Below are 11,268 nucleotides of genomic sequence, written 5' to 3' on the forward strand. Positions count from 1 at the left end.
TCATTGACTTTACAAAAATACGGACTATGTATAATCTATGAAGGTAATACCTTGATACAGAAATTATACTACTTATGTTATATTGCATTTATTTACGCTTTTACGCCTATCACTCAATAATATACCCCAATCACTGAAAACTACAACAACTTTGATATCCGGTTCCATCGTATTATACCAATTATTATCAATCAACAATCAATAGAACAATTGGATTTTGGTTTGGTTATTTTGTATCGATTGAATCGAAAAATTTATTTTTCTATAACACGCCAGGAAAAGAGTTTGGATATCAAAGATTCATCAATATAAACCTTGAAAAAGTATAGGCCTACAATGAAAACTATATTATCTAGTTTTTTTTTACCAGAAGAAATATAAAAAAATATGGTTATTTTCAGTATCCTATTTCAAAATTTCAAAGTTAAAAACCTTAAAACCCCTTAAAAGTCCTAATGAGCCTCAGTTAGCGATGTGAGTAAATTTAATCTATGGTCGTATTAAATATTAACGTAAAACACTATGGATAAAATCACTGAAAAAAAATACCGCTGCCTTCATTCTCTACAGTGTCTGTCTGCTTCGCTTCTGCTTTCTGCTAAAACTTGTGTCAGAGGTGTGTCAGGTGTTCGGTGACACCGATTCGTACCCTAGTTCGATCGGAATAATTTACAAGTAAATTAACTTTTACAAAATGCCGAATATTGTAAATGAAATTAAGTTGGACTTTAAAGATGTGATGCTAAGACCTAAAAGAAGTACATTGAAAAGTAGAGCTGATGTAAGTATTAATAAATTCTTTTAACTTAATACTGCCCTAGCTTATACCTACTTTAGGCCTACTCTGTTAGTTTGTTAACAAATTCACATACGATTTTGCAGGTCAACCTCTACAGAGAAATTACCTTCCGAAACTCAAAACAGACTTACAAGGGAATTCCATTAATTGCATCAAATATGGATACAGTTGGAACTTTTGAAATGGCTAAAGCTTTGGCAAAGGTAAGTGTAAAAATTTAAAGTTAAGTACAGTACCATTGACATTCACAAATTTAAGTTCAGGAACTTAACATGTGGTTTTGTCACTGCCCTTAAATAAAAATCCAATGCTTTTCAATGCAGTTAAATTTTTAACACCTAAGTTAAATCTTGCTAATAGTTATAAAGGTTAAGGTTAATGAACAATTTTAATCATACTTATTTAGTAATACGGTTCATTTAATTATTTACTTTATTCGATTATGATATATTATTTAAATCCCACTCGGAAAACTCAGATTTAAGTTGTGAAAAGCGTAGTCCCATCGTATAAGCATATTAACGGCTTATTCAATATCGATTTAATCAATTGTGTCTTAATATCAGCAATCGCATACCCACCTTAATTTACAAGTAAGTTATGCTAATTTCAGTAATGATCGAGTCAACTCAAAGTTAATAAGCTGTCCCTACTATTCATATACGAATTCTAGGCTACATTATATTTATACGTCTTGGTCTGCTTGCAGACAGGGACGTCTAATATGTTTCATGGTGTTGGTAGATCCAACTTTTGGCCTAACAAAACCAAATTTATGCCTGTCTAAATCTCTTTTAGCATGGCCTGTTTACGACTATGCACAAATATTACTCAGTAGAAGATTGGAAAGATTTTGCGGAAAAGAATCCGGAAGTCTTGCCTCACATAGCTGCTTCATCAGGCACAAGTGAGGCTGACTACGAGCGGCTCACGCAAATTCTGGAGGCAGTGCCCGGAATACGCTTTGTTTGTCTCGATGTAGCCAACGGTTACTCTCAGCATTTTGTAGAATATCTGCGGAGAGTGCGAGCAGCCTTTCCTACACATACAATCATGGTAAGCTTACAATCAGTGTAGAAACGTAGCAGATAAGGTTAGTAGGTGAAAGACGTATTATTTTACAATCAATTTATTTAATGAATGACAAAATATTAAATAGGATTAAAAAGGTTTCCACTTCGTCTGAGTAAAAAAAATAAGATTTAAGAAAGTTTCGATGAATCAGACATCTTGGAATTCGTTTTATTGTTTTGTAAATTCAATATTAAAATCAAAACATGGATAAATAATAATATGCCAAAAACTGACATTCCCAAATCTAGGCTATCGCACAAAAGAGAGGTAGGCCTACTCTTCTTGAAGGTTTCTAAATCATATACATACTTCCTCACTGGTGTAACAAATTACCCCCATAAAATTATACTCTCAGGTTTTTTTGGGTTGGTAAAAATATAAAGAGACTTTTTTTACAAATTACGTGCACTGATGTTAGTAGGATACTTCCTAATTCAAAACACCTACTACGAGTGATATGAGATATATTTTATTTTACTACAAAACTTTCAAAACGCCCAAAATTATTTTTGGACCAATCCCTTGGGCACCCTCCACTTGCAAGCTTATGGGGTAAGACTCTCACTACTGTTTTGAATTTTAATTTTCTCAAAAGGAATTGTTTGGAAAATACCAATGCTGTTCAAGATCGAACCCAACGTAGTTTTCAATATGATCACCTTTTTTGTAGTAACATTTGTATGACATGTTTGAATTTTAATTTTCTAAAAAAGAATTATAGTTTTAATTCGGAAACTACCAATGCTGTTAAAGATTAAATCCAACATAGTTATCAATATTTGCACACTTGTCCTAGAGTGTATGTGTTTAGTACTTTGTTTGCTGTAGGCTGGCAACGTGGTGACGGGTGAGATGGTAGAAGAGTTGATACTGTCTGGCGCAGACATCATCAAGGTGGGCATCGGCCCCGGCTCCGTCTGCACCACTCGGATGAAGACCGGCGTAGGCTACCCACAACTGAGTGCAGTACTAGAATGTGCAGATGCCGCACATGGGCTGCAGGGACATATAATCTCCGTGAGTTGATGTTTGCCCATGTATAAACCTAACTCTTGCTAAAACAATCTTAAGCTAGTGGGCCAGTGGCTCAGTCATATGACTGATTAAAAATACTAAACAACGATGTTGTGATGGAATAGTTAGTTTGATAGTTATTGTTTAACAAACAACATCCTATTTAATTTTGTTTAGTAATTAAATCAATTCTCTGCCTTGTAATGGAGTTCAATAATTGAATTTGAATGTTTATTAAAAAGCATGTTATTTCCATAACAGTTTTAGACTGCAATTGCTAGGTGAACTTAGAAATGAGTATAAAATCTCTCGGCAAGCTGGGCCTCTATGACAAAAAAGTCAAATTGTTACAGAATTACTTGGAAAATATTTGTTTTTACTTAGTGATCAAATACAAGTTGGGTATTTGAAACAATAGAAAACAATATAAAAAACATGCAGAGCGTTGATTCGTTTATCAATGTTTAACAATGATAACCTGGCATCAGATCTAGGTTATCAATAGACCCCCTGACCTTAGACACCCACTGAACGTCTGGCTCTACTACGACATTCCAGCCATGCCCTACTGCTTATGATCCTCTATAATAACATTAGTCTAAACAATTTATGAATTACATTTATTATCAAGGCGCTCATTGTTTGTGATATCAAAGTGGTATGGAAAAATGGTGTAATGAATGTTTAACATTTTTTGCTGGCTCTACTTTTATATCCTAACCTTGGCCTACTGCTTAGTTTATTCCTAGTAGGCCTATATCGGAACTTCAACAACAACATAAGTAAAAAAAATGTCCTTGCAATGCTCCTGAAGGCGCTAAGTTCTTATTTCTGTGAACTTAGGCTTTTATACATTAGTATTTTGACTTCGGTTTAGTTAAAATTAGCATAGTAGGACATGTAAGAAGAAAGTAGGTAATAAGTTTAGGAGCGTTTTGCGAACCAAATGTTTTTAGAACAGGTAGTGTCACGGTTGTAACGCATGGAGTATGGGCGCTGATAGCACAGTGAACGTGTGATGGAATATCCAATATTAGTGTTTTGATTGGATATAAATTAGTCATGAAAAAAAAGATTTGTTTGAACATGGTTTTTCAAATAACGGTACATTACTATGAAATACTTTACAGAAAAAAAATAAGACGATTACATAAAGATTACATAGAAACTTAATTTCAGAGCAAGAAATGTTATAACAGGATGTAAGGCGGTCATAAAAAATTGTTATGTAAAAACATTTGAAAAAGGCTCTCAGAACAGTGTCATAAATTTTGAAAAATTACTAAAATATGTTTAAAATGAAACGTATTATTGGCTCAATTTAAATTTCTTATCATTTGGAAAGCCTAGATTCTCCTTCCTCATATGAGTGTATCCAAAATTCTTCTTATCATAATTTTCAGGTGTATAGATACAAAACTATCCACGTAACTAAAAAATTTTACATATTCACTCAAAAAATTTAAACCCCGTTATTCTAAAGAGCTATTGATGAATCCTCAGAATGTGGTCAATTTTTACACCCAAGATTTAAAAAGAACTGTCAGTATTGAGTGCTCATATTCACCTTGAATATAGAGGTATTAAAAGACTAGTCCGGATGGTCTACTTGGCCTAGTGCCTACTTGTTAATCTGTGCCAAGTCTATCTCCTAAAGATTAAAGATCACCGCACAACTGTTGATGGTTGTCAGAAATAACAAAATATTTATTTTATCTCTATCAACTAATTTTTATGCTTCAGTTCAAAGATTATTTGCGTTGACAAAGTTTTCATGTTAAAACTTTCTTAATGATTTTTTAGAATTTGATTTTCTTTTAGCTCGCTATAATTTTGTTTTTAATATTTTAAACCTTGCTTGAGGATCCAAGGCTGGTAGGTATTGTAATGCATTGAATATTGTAATACATACAACACGTTATTGTAATACTTAAAATAGCTACCAAGGAAAATGTAATTTGTTACAGTCATGGAACATTTGATAGTTGTGGTGATAAGAGTTTTCAAACTATCCTCTATTTTTAACGACCAGGAAAGCAAGAGATTTACAGTCAGGCAAATACAATATTTACAGTACAACACTTAAACAATCTAATAATTGTATAATTTTGAAAATGAAACACAATATGCCAGTGGCTTGGATATACTTGTGTGGTCTGCTTCTTGGAGTAGTTTCTGAGAAACTTCTACTGTATATTAAGCAGCAAAAAGTAAAATCCCTATGAATCTTTTCAAAGTTTAGGTTAAAAAATCCTCCTCCTATATATGAAATCACAAATATATATTTATTGAGAGTAGATTATTTTTATTTTTCAAATAACATCTCTGCTAGCAAAGCACTTTAAGTTAGTTCATACTTGTAATTTTAATTAGTCAAGCTATTTACCATTGGTATATTTTATTTTATTTGTATTCGTAGTCAATTCAAGCCTTATCTTAGAAATCTTTGATTATAGAAAAAATGGGTTTACATTTACTTAAAACCCACTTTCTTGTTTAACATGATTATGTGTGCTTAAAAATTAAATTGAAACCAAGACACGTTAACATTACACTTTTATTCTTCATCACAACATTAAAATTATTTTAAAAGACTAATTGTGACAAATAAACTTATTTCTGTAATGGTATTACAACACATTTTTGATGATATATACACAGTTGGTTTTCAGTTTTGAGATGCTTAATCAGCGCTAACCTAGCAATATTTCCAAACAGGTATTGATGCACTTTGTTCTATAGGAGCTATTTGCAAGCCAAGCAAATTATATCTAGTTGTGTCAGGCATCAGTTAGGAAATTAATTATAGCTCAGTGTCCTGCTAACACACTTTGTATTGTTTTCATAATGAAAAATGATTAATATTATGAAAAAAAGAATGGATTTCAGAATGTCTAAAATTAAGAGTTTATTAATCTAGGTATGTTGATACATCGTCTCGTCTGTTGTATATGATTTCTAAGTGATGTCTGCATGTGTCTATGTGTACAGAGCTACAGACTACATTTGTGGTCTGATTTGACCAAATTTGGTATGTGGGTAGGCCTTAACCCATAGTTTCTCCAATTTTGTTTATTTTTTGAAAATTTAAATAACCATCAAATATTAAAATAACGGAAAATACCCCTGCCGCAGCAAACTTTGAGACTAATTTCAATTTGCCCGATTTGATTTTCAATTAAATCAATTTCAATAACATTAGGTTTAATGAGTATCTAGGTTTGCTGCCACAGGGAGGGTAATAAAATGTGTTTTTTTAGTAAAATATTAATAGCTAAGTATAAAATAAATAAATGTGCCAAGTTTGATCAAAATACACCAATAAACAAGCAAACTACAAAAGTTTAATATTCTACATAAGAATAACATGGGAAATTAGATTTAAATTTTTTAGAATTTTCTTCGTAACCAATTTATTGGTACCAAAACACTCCACTTTACTAAATTATTTGTTTTTTCAAGCTCTTCAGAATGGTTTAGAGAAATTGGAAAGTTTTATGTTTAAGGGTCAGAAATTAGAAAAACCAACTTTTACCCATAAATCCCCCCATATGTGTTTTTGGCCTCTGGAGACATCCAAAAGAAAAAGTAAATCGGTCCCGAGTCCAGGTCTTACCATGAGACCTACGGTAATAGCTTATAAAAATTGCAATAGCCCTAAATGAGAAATTTGCTAAAATGGTTTTTCACAAAAACAGATTTAAAAAATTTCATTGGAATTTAGTATGTTACAATAAAATTATTTAGTTATTAGTAGTCATTTTAACTCTTAACCAAATGGTATATCACCCAACACTTAAAAATTACAGTTCAAAAGCTATTACATATCTTGTGATTCTACAGACAAAAAATCATTGTTCTATTATCACTCTAATCACTTATAAGTGATTGTGAGAAAGTACGTGTTATACTGTTTGTTACTATTTTTTTAACTACTAAACTTAGGGATATTCTCCCCTCCCCTTGTGTTAATTGATCTTGTCTGTGTAGGACGGAGGATGTACGTGTCCGGGAGATGTGGCCAAGGCGTTCGGCGCAGGTGCCGACTTTGTGATGTTGGGAGGGATGTTGGCCGGACACGACCAGAGCGGAGGAGAGATCAAACACAAACCTGACGGCACTAAGGTCAAGCTGTTCTACGGCATGAGCTCCGATACAGCCATGAAGAAACACGCTGGCGGAGTCGCAGAGTACAGGTACACTGACATGCATATTGATAACTTTCTTAATATAGGCAATTTTATTTTGGTCAAATCCTGTTAGATAATCACCGATTGAAAGCTTAAACTTTGCACTAGTATTGTAACAAGTTCCGTGCATTCCGTTTCAAAGTAATGTAAGGTAGTACCTCTAAAACATTGATGAATTACCTGAAACAAGACAATTTACGGCTAATTCCGTTAGAAGTACAATCTTAAACGTTTAATTTTCACTAATTTTATTGTATTACCATCCAACAATTGACATGGGAGACACAACCCAAATATGAATGAAAGGTGAGTGTAGGATGGAATGAGGTGCCTTGTTTATTATATTCATTTTGTTATTAACTAAGAAAAAAAACAGCCCGAACGATTTTGCTTAGAATTTAGTATGTTATAGCCCTTTTAATTCCCAACAAAACGGTACAACCCCCTTTGGTGTAAAGTTATGGTCCAAAAGTTATTGCAACTTAGGTGATTTCACCATGAAAACCAAAAAATTGGATTTTCATCAAAAGAATTTGTCAAAAATTTACTGATTTTGTTAAAATTTAGTTTTTTATGATCCTTGTAACCCTATAACCCCCAATACTGTAAACATATGGTTCAAAAGTTATTGCAGCTTTTGTGTTAACACATTAAATACCATAGTAACTCCCATTGCTTATTTATAAGAGTTGTTAACAAGCTAATGGGAGAAAGTATTAGATTGTTGATCTGGTTTTTTTGCAGGTCCTCGGAGGGTAAGACTGTGGAGGTGCCTTACAGAGGTGATGTAGAGGTTACTGTGCTAGATATCCTGGGAGGTCTAAGGTCCGCTTGTACCTACACTGGGGCCGCCAAGCTGAAGGAGTTGCCCCGCCGAGCTACGTTCATCCGATGCACTCAACAGCTCAACCCCGTCTACGCTAATCTGTCCGCCAGATAAATCAGCTGTCTCAGCATTCATCTTTCCCGCTGATGTAGCTCAAATTTTGGCTCATTTAGATTATTTTAAATTATTTCATAGACTTTAGATCTTGGTTGTCCTTGGCCATAGCTTCGCCTGAGGTGCTTATGAGGAGCTTGCATTTATATCGAGTCAGTGCCTATAAGTCGGTAAATGTAGCCACAATGGCTTTCATGTTGACGTTATTTGTTTAAGTATATTTATGATATAAAATATTCCTGCTTATGAGTTTTTAAATATTGTTCTCTAGCATTATAGTTTGAAAATTTGATCAAATTTTATGTTGAAAAACAATATCTACATGAACCATTTTAGAATTTACTATGTAAAATACTGTGATACTGTAAGTGGTAAAATTTTTAACTCATATGACCAAAGAAACAAAAAACCAGTACCGTATATAAAGAAATTTACATTTTATCTGACATGTACAACACAACACAGATCGCACAAAATTGTTAGTAATGAGTTGGACAGAGTACAGTTTTATCATTAAATTTACACCATCTTCTAACTAATCCTTTTATTACAAAGTGTAAAGAAAATGTTTTCTATCATATAACAAGTACAGATAGACCACACAAAAGACACGGAACACACAATATTTGCTGTATGTTTTATGTATCTTCTGTGTGCTATATTTCTTCTAAGGTAAGCTAGCTGCTATCCTCTTATTCGGCCATTCAAAATCCTGGCTTAAAGCCGTTTTCTTGAACAAAACTATTTTTTCATTACTTTTACAAGTTTAACAAACAATTGAACAAAATTTTTATACGTTGTAAATATTACCAATAATGTGGATATTGATGAAAGATCAAATGCGGTGAATTGAGATGATCCCTTTGAGCTCAAGAGGTCGATATCCTTGTAACATAATCAAAATATCATTAAAAAAAACTTTCTTTGCAAATACCATTCAACTGAAACAACCTAAAAACTATGCCTGATATTTACTGCAACCTGATGGTGAAATTTAGTACTGAGATTCGGGTTTACCGATGTTAGGCTCAAAGTTGACATTTATACAAATTTTTAAGGGTAGAATTGCATTACCCATGTGGTTTATTAGTTTATTTAATTATATTGTAAATGTGTTTTTACTCTCTTCTTCCATTATTTGACTGTAGTATGTTGCACAAAATATACGAAATGAAAATAGCTATATTTCCCTATTGGAAAATTTGCTAAGAGACTGAAATATTTTCTATGTACTTCATAAAATGAAGAAAAATTACCATTACAATTTAAAACTATTTAATACTAAGAAAATTTAGAGGGTAATTTATTTATTTGCTTACATATGAATTGAAATTTGGCACCATGAGTATCAGACTAATACCATTAAAGACATCCCATCTATGGATCAGCTGTTGCCAATTTTTTACTAAAATGAATGTAGTTGTGTGAGCCAGTCACAGTTTGCACTAGTGACTAAAACTCTATTTTGTACCTTATTTTTTGTTACTGAAATAGTTGCTGGGCCAAAACAGTTGCTATAGCTCATAAATAAGTCATTCCATCAGATTGACTTGGTAAAAACCATCGTGTAATCGGCAGAAATCAGTAATTTAGATCAGTGCAATCTGTAGGTGGCTCACATCAACTAAGACAAACTTGATTAAAAACCTGACGACAACTTTAACATGGGGATGGAATGTCTAATAGGCTTAATTCGGTTTTTTCACAACTATCTGTCTTATCTAGTCAACTTTGCCAAAGGAATTTGCCGTGCAAATTTTTCAATCTTCTATTACCTATCTCTAGTCAATTTTGCATAGAAATTATTCATTGTGAAATTATTTTGATCTTTTTTCTATAATTTATTCTATTGTGGAATTATTTGTAAAAGATATATTTTGCATCAATTATTTTGATTATTTTGATACATCTTACTTAAACATATCGTTTCCCTTCACTTATGATTTTATGACCAAATCACACATCTCAATGTGTATATACATTACGTAAAATTTCATATTCAAGAGCATAAAGCATGCCTCTGTCCTTTAAATTTATAAAAATGTCAGAACTGTTGTGGATTTATTCATTCACCAGTCTTGAGTTGCATGAAAATATTCTGCTACATTTTTAGTCATAAAATCTGCACTTAATGCCTTGTAGGCATAATATTTTAGAACATTATGTAAAATAGCAAATAGTTAAAATCTTGGAAAATCTAGTGCTAGACTAAAGCCATCTTTATCATTATAATTAGGAAATGTTATCACATTTTAAATTATAAATAATTAATTACTTAATATTGTAGATTTGAGCCTGTTGAAGTGGTTCATCATTTATCTTCATCCACCTTAATTAGAATCTATCACAATTTTCAGGTTATGATTTCAAACTTTGGACTGCTAAAATATGGAAATTGAAAAAGGATGGAACGATACATTGTATGTTGAAAGTTATCTCTTATGTATTATGTTATGTTTTGGGGTCTATTTTATTGTTATGGTATATTACTTGTTGTCTATTTATTGTACTGGCTGGTTCAGTATGTATTAAATTATGTCTCTCTGTTAACAATGTGATAATTAATTACTACCCTTGTAAAAACACCTTATTTTTAAACAGTGGCATTCCATCGTTAAACGATACAAGCTGCACCTAAAAAGTACATAAATCATCAATAGTATTTCATCACTAGGGCGTAAAAAGTCATTTTGTCTATTACAATTGTGTTAGTGTATATAAAGCATACTATCGATATATCAAAATATTGGTAAGGAATGCAGCAATAAGGTACAACCGATGGTATCAATAGATAATTTTGATACCTACATGTGATTGCTTACTTTTATTACTTAGGGACTAAAAAGGCTTTTTACTCCCTAGGGAGTAAAAGAGCTACTTAAGACCTGAAACACATTTATTAAAACGGCTGTTTTTGCTGCAATATGACAAAGATGCTTTTATATGACTCAGTTACTAATATGCCTACTTTAGTATACTGGACAGGGTACATTCTTCTTCTTCAGTCTCAGAATGGTAAATAGTTGACTTCGCCTTTTCAGACTCCTTAAGACTAAACCTATTCTTGAACCAGTTCAAATCATCAGAAGTAAGTACTAAAGTGGACACTTTGTGTGTGCAAAGTTGGTAGACTTCAGTAAAAATTCCAAACAGGCAAATACTTGTGTTTATTTATGTGGCACATGTGGGAATAGCAGAACCTCAGGGATCCAAATTAAAAGGATTCTACTTTTGATGGGTAGCTAAATGAT

At 32.5% G+C, this 11,268-nt stretch overlaps 1 protein-coding gene across 1 annotated transcript; it reads left to right on the forward strand.

Annotated features, from left to right (window-relative positions):
- The first annotated feature begins 599 nt into the window (after positions 1 to 599).
- Positions 600 to 9,998, forward strand: LOC128995109 (GMP reductase 2-like). The gene is made up of 6 exons (XM_054420012.1): positions 600 to 781; positions 883 to 1,002; positions 1,598 to 1,855; positions 2,702 to 2,890; positions 6,878 to 7,083; positions 7,822 to 9,998. Exons 1-6 carry the CDS (start codon positions 695 to 697, stop codon positions 8,015 to 8,017), a joined length of 1,056 nt encoding a protein of 351 aa, XP_054275987.1. The 5' UTR covers positions 600 to 694; the 3' UTR covers positions 8,018 to 9,998.
- The last annotated feature ends 1,270 nt before the right edge of the window (positions 9,999 to 11,268 follow it).

The sequence above is a fragment of the Macrosteles quadrilineatus genome, unplaced genomic scaffold (assembly GCF_028750875.1).
Source record: "Macrosteles quadrilineatus isolate MER2022 unplaced genomic scaffold, UCM_ALF_1.0 Scaffold_5__1_contigs__length_97177068, whole genome shotgun sequence".
NCBI lineage: Eukaryota > Metazoa > Arthropoda > Insecta > Hemiptera > Cicadellidae > Macrosteles > Macrosteles quadrilineatus.